This window comes from Cydia strobilella, chromosome 25, assembly GCF_947568885.1.
Source record: "Cydia strobilella chromosome 25, ilCydStro3.1, whole genome shotgun sequence".
NCBI classification, from domain to species: Eukaryota; Metazoa; Arthropoda; class Insecta; order Lepidoptera; family Tortricidae; genus Cydia; species Cydia strobilella.
Window position 1 is genome coordinate 4327485 of NC_086065.1, and position 20058 is coordinate 4347542.

The following is a 20058-nucleotide window of genomic DNA, read 5'->3' on the forward strand; positions in this document are numbered from 1 at the left end:
GAACAATACAAAAGGTAATCACGGTCAATATAAGTTTAGTGAATCTTCAGATGTTCGAAATTTCTTAAAAAATATCTAAAAGACAATTTCCCGTGTTAACAGACGAAGCACACCCTGGCCTCGAAGATCCATGGGCTAGCAGAACGGCTTCAGCAGCTCGGCAAGGGTTCAGGTGACTCAGTGGACGGCAGTGACAAGGGATCTCGCAGTCGCACTGGTAAGTCCCGTCATAGTAAAAAGCAGGGATGTTGCGAATATTCGCATCCGCATCCGCAACCGCGGAACTTCCGCATTATTTTCAACATCCGCATCCGCATAAAATCGACGCGGAGCTTAATGCGGATGCGGATGTGGAACAGGTAGGTGTAGGAACGTCTTAGCGGCAGCGTAGGTGCTAGGTAATTTCGTCATTTAGCCAATAGGAATCTCGTTTCGTTTTTGTGATTCGTCGATTGAGCACTTTAGCCTATGATGGACAGCGACAAGAAGTAAATAGTTTGTTTTATTTGGACTTTAGTATAGTAATGCGATAGTAGGGCACCTATATATTCTTGTTCAAATACTGTACAATACGTTTTTTATAATAAAAATGTAATATTTGACGTTTTTTATGTGCCTAATCTTAACATCCGCATCCGCATCCGCTTCCACGGATGTGAGCCTTTAAATATTCGCATCCGAATGTCAAAAAATCGGCATCCGCAACATCCCTGGTAAAAAGCAACAGTTGAAAAAAAAAGTAATTCACCGCTTCGCCACCACCGATTTATTAAGAAAAATAAATAAAGCAATTTTACATCATTTTGAGGGGGCTTTCAGTCAAAAATTTGCATCAAAAATTTGATTGACACTTCCTATATCAATCTGTGAATCAAAAGAATTCATTCTGCAAAAGAAAATGTCATCCTCATCATTTGCCGCAAATTGCACTTTTAAGTCGTGTACAGGACGCCACTAATGAGTTCCGAGTCTGAGCTATAAATAGAATAAGTGCCACTAAAGCCTACACAAATCGATTTCCCCCACAGATTTCCCCCTTAGGTAAACCTTGGTGCACCTCCACCCTTCTGCAGGTGCATTTATTGATTCAGACTTTTACGCTGTAATATTTAAATTGGTCTCTACAGTTGAAATACAGACTCGTTGAAGGCTTGGCTGCATTTTTTTTATTATATTAAGTAAGCAGGTATTTAGGGTTCTCAAAGGTGGGCAACGCATAAGTGGCTCCTCTGGTGTTGCTTATGTCCATGGGCGGCGATGACTGCTTCCCATCAGGCGGCTCGTCTGCTCGTTTGCTTCCTATTACATAAAAAAAAGTAAGGCACAATGTAATATGTGAATATAATAATAATATAATATAATATATAGAATCAGAATGCTTTATTTAACTAGTTATTAGTCCCAAAATTTAGCTACCTTCATTAAATCACATTTACAACCGGGCCTATCGCGAATTTATTTTGTTACCTTTATTTACCGACGTTTCGACACGGGTTTCACGCGCGGCAAAAATCAGGCGCAAAATGCTAATGAAATAAACAAATATCTAACCGATTACAAACTCTTTGAATATTCTGTTTAAATATTTCACAGAACTCGTTCGGTTTGATTTGATATTTATTCGTAATCGCATCAGTGATTCCGAATCGTGATTTTTCTCGTTTCATATTCGCGATGATCGAGAAAATAATCGCGTTACCGAAAAATTTCGATGAAATATTGAAAATTGAGAAATGAATTTAACGCGAATTAATGATAACCGCAATGAGTTATGAAATACGAACACGTTATTTCAAATATATTTATATACAAATGATATTTTCTGGTTCGTTAGTGGTTATTTTGGAATCACTCGCGGTCGTTTTTCCACGCTAACGTTCACGAAAGTTTGGACTAGTTTATTTAATACAATGGTTTTTTTTTAAATATCAATGTCATTAATATTTGTGGCTATCTGACTTCAATGAGTACTGAAAATTGACCCAATATTTAACTTGGCCGCGAACAGATGCATAGTTTATTTAAGTGCTACTTAATTCATATCCTGCGGACCTCATCATCGTCTTCTCTAACGTCGGAGAGCCTGGGATCCCTTGGTCAATGCAATCCCCAAAATTGTCAGTACCTAGGTTATACGAAATCGACAACCACCTGACCTACCAACCCATAGGCGAAACTAGCCCTTATTAGGACTAGTCCGGTTTCCTCATACTGTTTTCTTTCACTAATTAGTAAATAATATCTGGGAGACCGAGCTTTGCTCGGAAAACATATAAATAACTCAAAAATGCGGGTTTTCCCAGAGATAAGACCTAGCTAGATCGATTTTTTGTCCCCGAATATAGAAAACTGCATCGAAATCGTTAAAGCCGTTTCCGAGATCCCCGAAATATATAAATAAATATACATATAATAAGCTATGAATGAGCTAAGGTTCAAACCCTCAGCCTTTTAAAAACGCCTTTTATTGCTAGACAAACAACGCTGATACTTTAATGTATCATTAATTTCAGGGAGCGTGCACCCCATGTTCACAGTGACTACGCACCCCTCGTACTCCTCGCATGAGCTGTGCCTCGGGCGTACGGAGACCAGCCCCAGTCATAGCCAGATGTCCAGGAATTCGAGCAGAAAAAGCAGTAACTCCTTGAGGGTCAACCAGTCTACCAAGATCGAAGGTAACAATGAGTGTATTGGAACGTTAGATATGCCTTCTAGCTATTTCGGGCATTATAATTTAACAATTTTATATTTTCAGTTATCATGGTTCCATACCTCAAAAGGAAAAACGGAAGGATCACTTTGTTGCCCGTCCGTCCGTCTGTCTGTCGAGCCCTTTATCTCGGGAATGTGTGGAGGTACCTATCGAGTTGAAATTAAAACCATAAACTCAGGTCTATGGTCCCTTGACGCGGTTAAAAAATCAAACTTCTAAGTTAACGTAAAATAAAAGGTAGGGCCGTTATGTCGCAAAAAACGTATATTTCCACACTCTCAAGGGAATCCAAATTTATAGAGTAGGTACTTTCCGTTGACCTAGAACTATGAAATTTGGCAAGTAATATCGTCTTACACTACAAGTACAGGAAAAAATCTAAAAAAAAAATATTGTTTGTACGGAACCCTTGGTGGGCGAGTCCGACTCGCACTAGTCCGGTTTTTGTTGTATATGCATGCATAGATAGATGTAAGTACGCTCGGTGGCTGCGCCCACCGCGACAGAGATGGGCATTAATCGATTAATCTTTTAGTTAACTAATCAATCGATTAAAAATATCAATCGTCATTTTTTAATCGCGATTAATTTAGTTGCGATTAAATTAGTTGTGAGAATGTTCGACTAACAACTAAATTAGTTTTAGTTTCAATCGACTAAATTTCACGATTAAATCTATATTAAAACTACGTAGTCGCCCGTTTTTGCATTTTTTATCTTGCAATATGTAACTACAAGTACGTATGTATGTAACATACGGAGGTACTCGTATGTTGTAACTATGTTAATTTGGGTAGAATTTTGCGACTTATTTTGAAGCAGATATCTTCATCCGATTGAGCTAAAATTATGTATACACGTTTAATTTGAAATGCTTGAATGACAATGCAAATAATGCCATAATATTATTAGAACGATATATTGGTAATAACGACAAATAGCGAAAAACTGCATTGTTTACAAATCGCAAACAATAAAGTAGGTTGGTGCATTATTAATACTTTGAATTATACGATACTGAGTAAATCTTAGACATAGAAACTATCAATATTTTGCTGTCTCTGACAATAGTAAAACTCTTTTTAGTGTCACGCGGTGACAAAACAATGGGATAATCCTACTTACCTGGCCTGGAAGTTGTTTGTTGCATTTTGGTGCAAGTGCCGACGCATCTTCTAAAAATAACACGTTCTATTGAATGACACATCTGCATGTTGTTTATTATCTACGCGGTCTATTTTGTTTTCAACGTGTGGTCAACTGGTCATTAAAAATATTTAAACCACTTTGTAAAGAACTCTCAGCGTTAACTATGGTACATTTTCCTTGCGTCATTCTACATTCAAATATATCAATCAACATACATATTTTATTTATTACCGCTATTGCCAATATATTGGACCGGTAGCGAATTGGTCGATCAGCCGCTTGTTTCATATACAAAGTTTGATTTATTATAACTGTGTTTTTTAATGTTTTATCTTATCACATATAAACATCTTACTGTATAAACAGCGTTGATTTTTTTGATACTTTTTGCTTTGAATGTTTCATATACCTACAAAGTTTGATTTATTATAACTGTGTTTTTTAATGTTTTATCTTATCACATATGAACATGTTATTGTATAAACAACGTTGATTTGTTGATAATTTTTGCTTTTAATTATTATTTTTACGATTGCAAGACTAACCTCATATAGTTTAACTAAATACATATCATGGTTGCTTTTATATTTAATATAGCTGTACCCGCGGCTTCGCCTGCGTGGAATTCGGTCTGTGTCAGTAAGCGGTTAATTCACCCCTAATTTATCTCCTTGTCCCCTGGAGACAGAACTTAAAGTAAAGTTGACAGATGGATACGCTAGAGGACTGTAGTCCAGATAAAATATTTTACAATTAGGTACCTACCACCAAAGATAGATATAACTCCGTAATAGATGGATACAGTCTAAGGAAAAAAACGTGCCTCGAAAATCACGAAAATTTGATTCTCGATCAGATGTCGCTACTACCTTTTGCCTACTCTCGTATAGAGGGCGTTGACGGTTTCGTTTGTTATTATTTAACAATTTTAACGCATAACAGTGAAATAACATGGGTCAAAATAATAAAAATAATTAATGCAAATAAAAAAGATCATTTATCCATATTTAAATACATTTTATCGTATTTTAATAAATCTTCATTTTTAGTTTTAAAGTGTGTCGATAGATGGCAGTGAATTTACTGTGGTTACAAAATTTACTATGACAGTACCGCTCTATAATATTATATCCTCTTTGCTACCACTAAATAAAATTACACTCCAAAAAGAATATTTTTTTTGCCCTTATTCAAATTTTTGGCGTGGTTTAAACGGCATAGAGTAGTAGGTGTATATCGAACGATACAGTACCATTTTTGTATTTTTACGTCCTTGACTGTACCTATGCAAATCGGGTACACTACATAATTCCGAAATTTTTATTCCAAATTTTAGAATGTCGAATTTTATGATTCCGATTTTTAAATGCTCGACCCATCAAAATTCCGACTGTCATAATTACGAATGATGAAAGTCACGAAGATTTATATTTCCGAAAACCCAAAAAGCCGAATATTGTAAATTCCGAACTACATAATTCCGACTATAACAATTCCGATGGTGGCAAACACCGAATTTAACATTTACGATTTTCAAAATCACGAATTCGGAATTGCCCTTATTCCGAATTAACGTGATTCCTATTTTAAATATGCCAATTTTTAAATTTCCACTTTTCTGGCAACAGTTCGTTTTCTTGGGGGTCGCAGTTCTAACCTAACCTACTTTTCTGGCAACAGTTCGTTTTCTTGGGGGTCGCAATTCTAACCTAACCTAACCCACTTCTAGCAACAGTTTGTTTTCTTGGGGGTCGCAGTTCTAACCTAACCTAACCCACTTCTAGCAACAGTTCGGGTTCGCAGGTTCGCAGTTCTGTCTAATTTATTTATGCCGAATTTTTATGCCAAAAATATTTTATGCCGAATTTAACATGATGCGGCACGACAGGTACCCGTAATAATTACTAAAACGTGAGTCTTCATTTGAATATCACGGATTTCATTTTTCCGATCTTGTAAAAAACCAAATTTCTGAATACCGAATTATTTTATTTCCGATCGGACAATGATTTTTCGGAATTTAGGAATTCGGAAAAAAATATATTTTCGGAAAAGTGTAAAATCGGAACTTTAAGCTTTCTGTCAAGTGACAATCGGATTTTAAGTTTTCGGAAATAGCACATTCGTGATTTTATTCCATCGTGTAAATTCCATCCAATTTAAAAATCGTAATTTTGATATTTCGGACTTATAAATAATCGGGATTATGAAAGTCGTGGTTATAAAAATCGGAAAAACGTATTTCGGAATATTTGGGTGTTCCCATCAAAATCATGTCATCCAAATCGGTCCTCCAGTCAAATCAGTCTAAGCATGACGCCGGCGGCGGGCAGCGTCTGCCCCTTTTTTTTTCGGAGTGGGGAAATGCATCTGCCCCTACGACTTGTTGATGGTCATAGCGAAGCAGACGCTCACGGGACGGGGACCTGTAGGCGCTTGAAGCGGAACGGGAAGTTGCTCGGAATGAGGGGGATACGCGGGATGAACACGGCTTCTCCGGCGCCACACTCCGTCAGGATCTGCGCCTACATATGTATTACGTACGATGTATTTGGAATCACAATAGAACTCGCGCTGGCTTGCCGTTTCAGCCGAAAGCGAAGCGACCTGCCTGGCTAGAGCGCCACTGAGTCTCTCACCGTGGTTTTTCTTAGACTCCTGCCCTGCCCCTTGTGGCCGCAATGCATTGCGAGACTTTCGCGAACGATTCGATTTTTTTCGGGAAGGCATGGTAACGCGTTTAAGTCCCAAATCGTTTGACATTTACTGAAAAATGTTTTTTTTAAAGTACCCATCTTCGTGACCATTATTAAGAGGAAAGGGCACGGCCGCTTCTCCATGCAAACGCAGTCTCCATTTTTTTGGTTAAAAACTACCCTATGTTCTTCCACGGGACTCAAACTATCTCTATACCAAATTTTATCTAAATCGGTTTAGCGGTTTAAGCGTAAAGAGAAATTAAAAAAAGTTTTTTCATATTTTTTGTGTTTTCACTCGGGAATGGTGTCATTTTGATATCATAAATGAATTCGGCATACCCGATTTATACAAAAACGATACCCAACTTGGCCTAGTAGCTAAAATGATATAGTTATCAAGATAAAGTTTTTAACCCCTTTTTCACCACCATGGGGGATGAATTTTTAAAATCGCTGAAAGTAATTTTCTTGCTTTTTAATATAATAACGTTTTGCAGTTTTAAGTTCCTAGCTTAAAATAAAATTTGCACCCTAAGACAAAATTTCATCCCCTTTTCAACCCCCTGAGGGGTTAAATTTCCAAAAACCTCAAAATTAGTTTTTTTGTAATCGTCTATCATACCTTTCTAAGAAGTTTCAAAGCATTTGTAATGGATTCAAACTTTCAACCCCCTTTTAACCCTGTTAGGGGACGAATTCTTGAAAACGCTAAAATCACTTTTCCTGTATTATATTATAATAATATGCCCATTATACAAAGTTTCAAGTAACGCATTAAAAAAAAATTGATCTCCATACAAACTTTCAACCTCTATTTCACCTCCTTAGGGGATGAATTTTCAAAAACGCTGAAATTAGTTTTCTTGTATTTCAATAATATATCTTCTTACGAAGTTTCAAATTGCTAGCTTAAAATAAATCTTGAACCCCATACAAATTTTCATCCCCTTTTTAACCCCCTTAGGGGTAAAATTTCTCAAATTTTTATAGCCTATAACCTGGCCGTGGATTTTTTCGACAGATTAGTAAAGTTTGCATCAAAATCCGTTCAGCCGTTTTCATTAGTTGCGCGGTCAAATAAACAGACAAACAGATAAACAGACAAACAGATAAACAGACAAAAATTCTAAAAACTGTTGGAATGTGTTCTGTTATCGATTCTAAGTATCCCCAGCCAATTTTTTTTCGAATATCTTCCATGTACAGACTTTCGACCCTCTTCCGCTTTATTATATGTATAGATGTATAGATACAAAGTTTGATTTATATAATTGTGTTTTTTTAAGTGTTATTTTACTAATGCACAAAGTACCCAGTTCTTATTTACCCTTAGATAAGAGAAATTTAATCCAATTTCAGAGAGATGCACTACTTTAGTAGCAAAATAATAGTGAGAACAGATCTCACTCCTTAGAAACGGTCAAAATATCGTAAGTAATACATGACTATTTTATTTTTAAACATCCGTTAAGATGTCCTAATCAGTCTGTCAACATAGCCATACCGAGGTATTCTATTCAATTTGCTTCTAACATTAGTCGCGAGAAAATAGTCTAACTAATTAGTCGATTACAAAATTTAGTTGTCCGAAATCAATCGGCAACTAATTTAGTTGCAACTAAATTAGTTGCACTCTATACAACTAAGATTGATCAATCGTCGTTTTCAATCGTCAGTCGCAATTAATTATTGTAATCTTAATCGTTAATCGTTAGTCGATTACATTTTGCCCATCTCTGCACCGCGATAACGGTCTAAATAAACTAGTTCGCTAACAGCTACATTGCGTGTCACTCGTGTGCCTTCCCGACCCGATATCTATCAGTGGCTAGATTCTAAAATCTAGCATATCATTGGATATTAATGTAGTATTTGAATAGTATAGTTGTTTTTTAATTAATTTTCGTTGAATTATTACCGATATGTTTATATATTCGTCCCCTTGATTAACTCTATCGCTTCCTACCTATAAAAGGCTGAACTGAGGCCTTGGGGTCCAAATAAGTAAATTTTATGAATTAAAAATGAAGGAATTCATTCTACTTGTTTCATGTTTCCAGATTTCAAGCATCTCATGCGACGATCGTCTACGCTTGAAGTCCATACTGCCAGAGTATCGTTGAAGGACATCGTATGCTATCTCTCTCTACTGGAAGCGGGTAGACCTGAGGATAAGCTTGAGTGTAAGTATACATGTGTAATCAAGACCCTGACCCAAGACTTCATTTTCATTTTACATCATGTCCCATCTCTCTCTACTGGAAGCCGGTAGACCTGAGGATAAGCTTGAGTGTAAGTAAACATGTGTAATCAAGACCCTGACCCAAGACTTCATTTTCATTTTACATCATGTCCCATCTCTCTCTACTGGAAGCCGGTAGACCTGAGGGTAAGCTTAAGTGTAAGTATACATGTGTAATCAAGACCCTGACCCAAGACTTCATTTTCATTTTACATCATGTCCCATCTCTCTACTGGAAGCCGGTAGAGCTGAGGATAAGCTTAAGTGTAAGTATACATGTGTAATCAAGACCCTGACCCAAGACTTCATTTTCATTTTCATTCATGCCCCATCTCTCTCTACTGGAAGTCGGTAGACCTGAGGATTTATACGTACTGCAACTGCATGCGGTTCGTTTTATATAATGATTAATTATAGGTCATAGAATATCTAAAGCTAACAAATAGGTATTAGGACTTACCAATCAAATTATTTAAAAAAATAATTAGATTTTTTCTCTAGTTGCATTAGTTAATATAGTAATTGTGACATCCTGCCTCCTATTTAGGGAACCTACGTATTTAGGGAACAACAATAACACATCTTATATTGGTTTCAAATGCGTAGTTATGCACTCGTCCGTTCGGTTGCAGGGTTGGAGCCAGACTGGTTCCAACCCTACCCACTTTCGGGCGAGTGCTAACTGACATTCCATTTATTATATAATCTCATGACGTCACAGTAATATAGGTAATATTAATTTATTCTAGCATAGAGTAACTTATACTAGAGCGGTACTGTCATAGTAAATTTTCTAACCCCAGTAAATTCACTGCCATCTGTCGACACATTTTAAAACTAAAAATAAATATTTATAAAAATACGATAAAATGTATTTAAATATGGATAAATGATTTTTTTTATTTGCATTAATTATTTTTATGATTTTGACCCATGTTATTTCACTGATATGCGTTAAAATTGTTATATGTATAACAAACGAAACCGTCAACGCCATCTATACGACAGTAGGCCAAAGCTAGTAGCGCCCTCTGAACGAGAATCAAATTTTCTTGATTTTCGAGGCACGTTTTTTCCTTAGACTGTATCCATCTATTACGGAGCTATCTTTGATTCTAGTCATGTTCCGCCTATACGACACGGACGGCAACGGGGTCCTAGACACCAACGAGATGGACTGCATCGTCAACCAGATGATGACTGTGGCTGACTATTTGGGCTGGGAGACGTCTGAACTGAAACCGGTAAAGCACATTAAATAATTTCACGGTTTAGACTCACTTGTTTTAGTCACTCGCGCGACATGTTTCGGAGAGCCTAGGTCTCCTTTCTCCATTAATTAATAATAGTTAATAATTTAATGTTAGTAAAGGTTGTCCCAAAAAGGACGCAAGATTTGAAATTGATGAAAAACAATTTTTTTTTTTTCGTTATAATATATTTGTATATAAAATCTTGAAATACATAAAATAGGGTTATTTGTGGAATAATGCGTCAGGCAAATGTCCTAGGCTTTGCTGGCACATACCCACTTTTTTGTCAAAATTTTCTATGACCATTTTGCATAGATGCGGCTGAATTTTTCCGATGCAGCGTCGAATTTCCTCTTTTAAAGCATGAGTGGTTGTGGGCTTATTGGCATAGACTTTAGACTTTAAATAACCCCATAAAAAGAAGTCTAAAGGCGTGCAACCACTGTGCTCACAGTTGATGAAGTCAAGTCAATATTCCGACCATATTTTGCACGGAATTTTCGAACTGTACCCGCCAAACTTTCATTACTTTTGAAATATTGTTCAATAATAAAAACGCGTTGATCTTTCGTATAACCCGCCATTTTTACAAACCCTAAACATTCAGCTGTCAAATATTTTTTTTAGGGTTGCCAGCACTAAAATACAAAAATGGCGGCAAATTGAAATCTTGCGTCCTTTTTGGGAAACCCTTTTTGTCTCACAATAGTTTAAATTAGTTAAAGCACACTGCATGCTGTAGGTACATTCTTCTTTCACATGTGCATATATAGGTAATAGTAAACGTAGCAGTATCAACCATTAGCGCCAGTCAGCTTTACATGTTCAATTTGGTACCAGTGGTACCTACAGTCCATTCAAGTTGACTGCACTGAATTGGCAAGGAACAGTGTGGGATGCCAACATACAACGTTGATACTGGCACTATCATACTTTGTCGCTGCCAATTCGGTGCAATTGCACCTTGATTTTACATCACAGTCAAGATCATAACCGAGTAACAGGCCAGCAACACACAAATTAGGCGTAACAGATGCTTCAGCCAAACCAAAACAAGTTAGTTAGACCATAGTTATTTTCGATACAAGTGCGGAAAAGAGGAAATTCGAAACTAGTGGCGATAAATTAAAACACGACCGCAGGGAGTGTTTTAAATCGACACGAGTTGCGAATTACCTATTCGCACGTGTCTGGAACAACGTTTTACACTACATATGGCCCTTTAAACTTTCGACATATGCACAAAAGTGCACTACGCACTAGTGCGAGAAAGTAGCACCATATGTACTGTAATAGTAGATTGTTAACCAAGGAATGAAAGGCACTCATTACTGTCGAGGTATTTTGGCGCTCGAACGCAGTGAGAGCGCCAATAGTCCGAGGCTGAAATGATGCCTTTCACCCGAGTTAAACACTCTACTTTTCATTTGGAATACGAGGAAAGTAAAATGCATGTGGTTTTTTTTTAAACATGACCAAGTACCTATAATTTTTTATAGTATGTATTTTTGAAAGGTAGTTTCAGTTAACAATTTAGGCAAAAGTGTCGTAATTAATGGAATGGAGAGTCAAATATCAGAATGGAAATTGTATAACAAATCCATTTAAACTCAAATTTCAATTGCTTATCGTAAAAAAAAAAATTAAAAATCGTACTTCGAACGTAAAATGCTCTAGTGCAGACACGTATCATTTTCTGCACACCTTTTAGAACAACAATGCCCCTCTTTCAGAGCATGAGAAATGAAAAGATAATTCTGCAACGATTTTGATAGCATATGTATGTGTTATTTATACGTCATAATTTCATAGAAGTTTGACGTTTAAAATAACACTTGCACTGCGTGTTGGTTTAACACTAGACTCCTTTTTGCACATTGGTGGAGGTAGGTACCTAATTCAGAATTGGAAATAAAACAGGTATTTTCTTGTCAATATCTGGGGCCATGGTAACCCATACGACTTGACAGTTTGTGGACTAATAATATTAGTCTAATACCGTTCGAGGAATGGTCCCCTGTTCTATTTACTTGTAATATATGACTAGCTTCCCGTTATTAATTATTTCATTTATATTTAATTGTCAGATCCTACAAGATATGATGGTGGAAATAGACTACGACGCTGATGGAACTGTGTCGCTAGACGAATGGAAAAGAGGAGGGTATGTTAAAAAAAATATCTTAGAATATATTTTCTCCATTACCTAATAGCACAATCATCCACTCATGCATCTTAATTATTGTGCCAAGCAAACATATCTATTCAGTTGTAAGAAAACAATCCTAGCATTAAAAAATTCTATTGATATAAGATAAAACATATAAACATAACATAAACATAAACATAAAAATAAACATAAACATAAACATAAACATAAACATAAACATAAACATAAACATAAACATAAACATAAACATAAACATAAACATAAACATAAACATAAACATGAACATGAACATGAACATGAACATGAACATGAACATGAACATGAACATAAACATAAACATAAACATAAACATAAACATAAACATAAACATAAACATAAACATAAACATAAACATAAACATAAACATAAACATAAACATAAACATAAACATAAACATAAACATAAACATAAACATAAACATAAACATAAACATAAACATAAACATAAACATAAACATAAACATAAACATGTGGCATAATTACATTCATACAAAACAAACACAAAATAGGGGTTTACATGTGCCTGAAGGCCTGAACTAGGGTACCCTGTGTTTCAGGCGAGAAATATGGCAAACATTGATAATGGAAATTAATTTTTACTTACAAAATACACACTATAATTTAGCAACTTAATAGTAGAATACATCATCATACTATAATAATCGAATACTTATCATATTTATCCTATTGTACATCCAGTCATATCGCTTATAATTTTACAACTAATAGTAGATTCTCTGTGTCATCGTACGACATACACAACTCACATTTGAGCAAAATTTTGGACTATACTAAAATTTCTCAGATTTTCCCAGAATGTCTCACGCTCACGTAAAACCACACCCTGAAAAGGTATAAAAAGATTAAAAAGCTTGTTATTTTCAGGATGACAACCATCCCACTGCTCGTGCTGCTCGGCTTAGACACCAACGTGAAGGAGGATGGTGAACATGCTTGGAGACTAAAACACTTCAGCAGACCTGCCTACTGCAATCTATGTCACAACATGCTCGTCGGGCTAGGGAAGAAGGGGCTGTGCTGCATTTGTAAGTGTAACCTCCCGAGTCCCAGAGGCCCTTATAAAGGAGTGCTAGGTATGTCTGTCAACAGAGCCTAGTCAGATCGCTCGAAGAAAATTATATTTTAAATAGGTACAATCCTTGATAGGCCAGGAAATGAATGCTCAAAAAAAGTCATAGAGGGAAATGCTTAGAACACAATTTTTGACTTCGTAACTTTGTTTGGACTAGTAAGGAGATGAATATATCAAAAGTCCCCGGCCATAACCCTGGTGCCCGGGGGAGAGGGGGGTTTTAAGGTTCAGTTTTTCGGTTTTTCGATTATATCTCGGAAACTATGCATCTGAGCGACATGGCCACTTATAGCAAATGGAAAGTGGTTTAATTTGTTACAAGTTTTATTCAGTCAAGTTTTTCGATATCTTGAATAGTTTTCGAGATATTCTCTATTGAAGGTTTATATGGGGCTCTAAATTTTATCTTGATATCTACATCAATGAAGCTACTAGGCCATGTTTTGTATCGTTTTCGTATCTATAAATCGGGAGTGCCGTAAGTCGTCGGGCTCAAGTTATTTGAGCAGCGTGCACTAAGGCCACTCCTATACGTTTGCATTTGTTTAACATGCACGCCGCACGAGCTGCCCCGCTACACGGTGCACGCCCAACTCGAGCTCTCAGGCCTTACTTCTTCTTCTTCCAGTGCTAGCCGCAGCGTTAGCCGGAGGTCGGCTATCATGAGGGCTATACGAACTTTAGACACAGCCGCGCGGAATAATGAACGTGTGCTCTGTTTGAACCATGTTCGGCATGTCAGACCTTACGCTTGGTGTTTATGTGTTTTTTTGGGTTGTGTTTAAGTATACCATACAACAAATCTTTTTCTATTGCAGTCTGCAAGTATACTGTGCATGAGCGTTGTGTGCAACGCGCTCCTGCGTCCTGCATAGCAACGTATTCAAAGTCACGGAGGGCTGCCGCCACTTTAGCTCATCATTGGGTTGAAGGTATGACTACTAATGTTTTTTTTAAGGATGAAATTTTTGGTAGTCTGGGCACCATGCACAATGAACACTTGAACAGATCAATTGTTGGTTGGCAGAGCCAAATCGGACAAAGCAATCAGTGTTTACCACTTTATTGACCTCTCCCTTGAGTAGGGAACTATGAAAGCACCCATGAGGCTGACATGTTCACCTAGAGTGTCCAAAGCCTCTATAAAAACTAGAAAAAAAAAGGATGAAAGCAAGTTAAATCCATCTTTTGTAGTACATCCAATTTTCGGTAATGAAACATGATGGTCCGTGAATTGGCAAACTAAATAATACACTTGAATTCATAAATCAATGTGCCACAAATATAGATGATACTTTGAATGTTAACAGGAAACTGCCACGGCAAGTGCGCTCGGTGTCGAAAGAAGATCAAGGGATACAACGGGATAACCGGCCTCCACTGCCGCTGGTGTCACATCACGGTATGTACGCTTACAGCTAAGCCACTGTTATAACAATATAATTCAGCATAAATAAACCAATGACCTTTTATTAATAATAGACGCGTGACGTTCATAGTTGACAAAACTAAAATGCAGGTAATATTTAGTAGATGATTGTGACAATCTTGACACATTGGCGTCAGCCGTACGACTTACTGAATATAGGTTACGGAACCTATATTTGATGGCTCACGATCGAGCGTCGGGTGCCATATCTACCTCCCTTTACTTATTACATTCATAAAATAAGCCCCCTGTTGAACACTCCTGTCATGCGCGAGAGTGCTGTCTACTCATATTTTATAAACTGCATTAAATCTACTAAGCAGTGACCAAGGTCTTTAGTGCCCAGCCCAGGGCTGGAATCGAACCAGCAGCAGCATAACCCCTAACCCACTGGTTAACTACGCTTACACTTTTATAAAATAAATATAGCATAAATAAGGTATATAGTAAGGCAGCAGCAACTGTCATCCCATACAGAACTGTGAAACATTATCCATACAAGCAAATTTCAACTAAAAACAATGACGTTGGCAGATAGTTCCAACAAGTCTTAAATCCCATGATTTATGGTTGATTATGATCAATGGCATTATATCCGCCATTGTTTCGTTTAATTTGGGTTAAATAAATAAAAATTAAATATATTCTGACAGCTTCACAATCGCTGCGTAGCTAACAACGCGGGCGGGACGTGTTCTCTAGGCCGCCATGCTCGTCACATCCTGCCCCCGACTGCCATCCGTCCGCTCGTGCTCGACCGTCAACGGTCACTACCTCACCGTCCGCACAATGACCAGGTGAGATGGAAACAGGTCTCTTCACTCTACAGCTTCGGCCATAACCGCTGCGTGGCCAACAACGCCAGCGGGACGTGTTCTCTAGGCTGCCATGCTTATCACATCCTGCCTCCGACTGCCATCCGTCCGCTCGTAACCCACCGTCAAAGGTCACTGCCTCACCGTCCGCATAATGACCAGGTGAGATGGAAACAGGGGCCCTATTCGAGATGCACAACTGTCAGTTTCGTCTTCAACATCAGTTCAACAGTGGAATGAATCATTTGTTCATCAACCGTGGAAAGTATCATTTGGTACAACCAAAACTCATTCATTGAAAAAATTATTCAACAAAAATCAACTTTGTTTTCTTACTACTATACGGTTTAAAATGGCTCTGAACTCGTCGTGGTTCGGTTTGGTTTCGTTGTCACCTAACTGTGGATTGCTAATGTCAAATTTACCTATTCGACAACACACGTTTTTTTTTTTTTTTTTTTTTATGAAATAGGAGGCAAACGAGCAGACGGATCACCTGATGGAAAGCGATTACCGCCGCCCATGGACACCCGCAACACCAGAGGGGTTGTAAGTGCGTTGCCGGCCTTTAAGATGGGAATACGCTCTTTTCTTGAAGGTTTGAAGGTCATATCGGATTTCTTCCATTCAACTGAAGTTCAACACGTAACGTCACTTAACGCATGTCGAATACCGCTCCTGGTATCTCTCTTCACTCTATAACAGCTTCGATCACAACCGCTGCGTGGCCAACAACGCCAGCGGGACGTATTCTCTAGGCCGCCATGCTTGTCACATCCTGCCCCCGACTGCCATCCGTGCGCTCGTGTTTGACCGACAACGATCATTGCCTCACCATTCGCATCATGACCAGGTTACAACAACACATTTGAATTTATTCGCAGATGTAGGTATGCAGGTTTCCTCACGATATTTTCCCTCGCCGAAAAGCTACCTAGTGGTAAATATTAAATCATATTCCGTTCCGAAAAACTCATTGATGCGAGCCAGGATTTGAATCCAACCCGCGACCTCCGGATTGAAAGTCGGGTCATATCCACTCGGGTACCAGCGAAAATTGTTAAACTCCATTACTTCACTATAATACGTCCATAAACATCGCATGGACATCATCGTGGTGGTAGGACATTTAGGTAAGAGAAGTGTGGAACAGGTTCTCCTACTATAAAAGAGGTCAGCTGATTAGTGCGATCAGTAATTAATGTATCGTACGATCGTTATTTACGATACATGTGCGAAAAATAGGAAATTCACAATCAGTGGCGATAAATTAAAACACGACCGAAGGGAGTTTTTTAAATAGACACGAGTTGCGAATTACCTATTCGCACATGTATCGTACAACGTTTTACAGTACATATGGCTATCTTAAAACGTTTTTCTTTTTCAGCAAACCCTCCCAACCTCCATATCTCTCCCCATCTCCATCTCAGCCCCACCAGAGGACAAAAAGGAGGAAAAGAAGGAACACCGCGCTCCCCCCATCTCCTTCCAAATCTCCCCTCCTGACGGCAGCTGTCCCCTCCTGGTGTTCATCAATCCTAAGTCGGGGGGGCGCCAAGGGTCCAGGGTGCTGAGGAAACTGCAGTATATCCTAAATCCGAGGCAGGTGCATGATATTGCGAAGGGCGGACCGATGCAAGGTTAGTTTATATCATACTTCTAACCTTATTTATCCATGCTTATAGGCAAACCCCGATATCACTGTTGCAAAATGAAGTACCCTAATGTCTCGTTTACCGCAAGAGTACCTATAAGTGTGCTGTAACTATGTAATGGAATCTAAGGTAACTAATTTAACCATCTTCCAAGGATCGTAGCGTCATGAAAATTGGCAGCTGTATGTAGTTCTGATGACAATACAGTAATACGGTACTGTCGAACTGATCTGACGATGGAGACAGGAGGTGGTCATAGGAACTCTGAGAAAAAACAACGCAACTAAATTGTGTTTGGGGTGTTTAGAATTGTCTCGATGAGTATTAGTTGCCAGTGGAAAGAAAAGTACAGTCATCGATAAAAGCTTGTACTAAAAAAGACATTTTTGCTAAAAACTTATTACATTTCAATTGGCGTTGGCGATGTACGATAATCATAATCATAATTATAATCATTTTATTCATAAAACCAATTTACATGTCAAAAACTTATAATTACAATACAGTTAAAATATAAATCGAGATAAAACTTAAAATTAATATCTAAACAATAAATATACAATTAGGTGTATCAAAAACAAAAAATTAAATAAAGTAAATCACGGTCGAAATTAGAAATAAATATCAAAAAACAAAAAAAGAAAACAAAAGTCAATTCACATATATATAATAAACAATGTCTGTCTATGTCAATTGCACCTTGCATCCATAACATAGTGACCTTATGATTCCAGGTCTACAGATGTTCAAAGACGCGAAGAACTACCGTGTGATATGCTGCGGTGGCGACGGAACCGTCGGCTGGGTGCTGGAAACCATGGGTGAGGACACTATGTTCTAGCAATAAATACCTATATTTCATTTCATTTCATAGTCATTCCTTGATCCTATGAAGCTTTGTGTGATTAACACAGATATATTTGTTTCTACGTCATGGGCGCTGCCTATATGTTTAAGTATTTACATAATTATAATATATATCGTTGTCTACCCACAACAAACCTTCTTGAGCTTACTGTGGGATTATGTTGATCTGTGTAAAATAATGTTATAATTTATTTATTTCACAGATAAAGTGCAAATGGAAACGCAGCCGGCAGTGGGGGTGATTCCACTCGGGACAGGGAACGATCTGGCACGCTGCTTGAGGTGGGGTGGCGGGTAAGTTCTATTTTTCTACAACATCTGGCAATAAAAAGTACTTCCTTTATAAGTGGCTGCATACTTGCATATAATACCTTTGAATGCCGCGCCTATCGACACGACCCCTCTAACGATCTCGCACGAAGTTAAATTGAAGATACCAACATTAACTGCAACACGCAACAACACGCCTTTCGGCTACGATAAAGCAATGTTTTGTGACTTGTGATCACAATTGTTATTGGCAGGTATGAGGGCGAGTCCATCCACAAGATATTGGAAAAAATATCGCGCGCCAGCACCGTGATGATGGACCGATGGCAGATCGACGTTGAAAACACCGATGAAGAGGTAAATCGTTCTAATTGCTTAAAGCCAGATATAGACGGCGAGAAATGTTCCACGACACGTGTCGATTCGACGTCGGGTGATGTGGCGCGACGTTGCCGGACTTCGCTCGACATGTCGGGCGACATTGCGCGCCTTACATTCGATGTCCGGCAACGTCGCGCCACATCACCCGACGTCGCTGGCGACACGTGTCGTGGGACATTTGTCGCCTAGTCTATGTCACACGAACGTTACCGTCGCCTAATTGATTGTCGTTCTAATTGCTTTAGACTCTAAAGCAATTAGAACGACAATCAATATATATGTTGCTTGAATCTTCTTCTTCTTTGTTTGCCATGCCCTAACGGACGTCGGCGACCACCTTTGCCATCTCTCTCCTGTTCTTAGCCATTCATAATCATATCAAATTTGATATGAACATTCAAGCAACATATACCTACCTATGTATGTTTTGTACGGAACCCTCGGTGAGCGTGTCCGGCTCGCACTTGTGCGGTTGTTTGAAACTTTCCGCAAGTTGCTTACCGTCACTTGTATGTTTAATATTCTAGCAACGAGAGCCATCAGAGCAGCCAGAAATGCCGAGCTCGGCGCCGCACCCGACGTCTGTGCCCTACAATATCATCAACAACTACTTCTCTATCGGCGTAGTGAGTACATTTTCTTGTGGTACATTCATTTTAAAATTAAACTTATACAAACCAAGCGGCGAAATATATTGTTTTTTTTTTTTTTAATTATAGCATACTGATATTGATAACAAGTAGAAACAGGGCTTGTTCGGCACTGCCTATAAATAGGAAGATACACAGAAGTAACAATTGGCAATATGTTACCGTAAAAACCCGTTTTTAGTGAAAACGCGTTTTCCCTCGTTTAAACTAGTTTTACGTATCTCCTCTCTGAAAACGCATTATCACTACAGTTGAAGCGCTGACGACATAATTCCCGTGGGGTCGATAGTTTCTTGCTATAGACTGCTCAGCCTTCTATCTTTAGCAGCTGTTCTTTGGCGATGGAACCCTTTTGAAAAGCGAAATATTTGACGGAGCCCCAAAAAAAAATTTCGTTCGTCACTATTTAATTGTAGACCTGGTTATTGATTTGTTTTCGCGTTTTCTCGCGGAGCCCCCACAGAGACCCTGCGGAGCCCTAGGGGTCCGCGGAGCACACTTTGAGAATGGCTGATCTATAGTTGTTTTAGTTCGTTCGCCCAAAACTCGCAAGATCAATCCAGGTCAATTCTGCCCGTGATTCTGCCTCTCTACACAACAGCCATGGGATCACGGTCTGGATCAGTTT

General features: G+C 38.3%; 1 protein-coding gene across 4 annotated transcripts in view; it reads left to right on the forward strand.

Moving 5' to 3' along the window:
* The window catches only part of LOC134752804 (diacylglycerol kinase 1), a 171514-nt gene that overhangs the window by 144294 nt on the left and 7162 nt on the right, over positions 1 to 20058 (forward strand). For 2 of the 4 annotated variants that reach the window (XM_063688534.1, XM_063688535.1), the window contains 14 exons: positions 2514 to 2678; positions 8625 to 8747; positions 9926 to 10050; positions 12147 to 12223; positions 13153 to 13313; positions 14179 to 14292; positions 14671 to 14762; positions 15443 to 15555; positions 15736 to 15766; positions 16995 to 17247; positions 17997 to 18083; positions 18333 to 18423; positions 18654 to 18756; positions 19308 to 19406. In XM_063688534.1, coding sequence (XP_063544604.1) covers positions 2528 to 2678; positions 8625 to 8747; positions 9926 to 10050; positions 12147 to 12223; positions 13153 to 13313; positions 14179 to 14292; positions 14671 to 14762; positions 15443 to 15555; positions 15736 to 15766; positions 16995 to 17247; positions 17997 to 18083; positions 18333 to 18423; positions 18654 to 18756; positions 19308 to 19406 — 1620 coding nt within the window. In that variant the 5' untranslated portion in view covers positions 2514 to 2527. Of the gene's footprint in view, positions 1 to 102; positions 218 to 2513; positions 2679 to 8624; positions 8748 to 9925; positions 10051 to 12146; positions 12224 to 13152; positions 13314 to 14178; positions 14293 to 14670; positions 14763 to 15442; positions 15587 to 15735; positions 15767 to 16994; positions 17248 to 17996; positions 18084 to 18332; positions 18424 to 18653; positions 18757 to 19307; positions 19407 to 20058 lie in introns of those variants that run through there. The other 2 variants (XM_063688536.1, XM_063688538.1) reach the window with 2 other exon arrangements.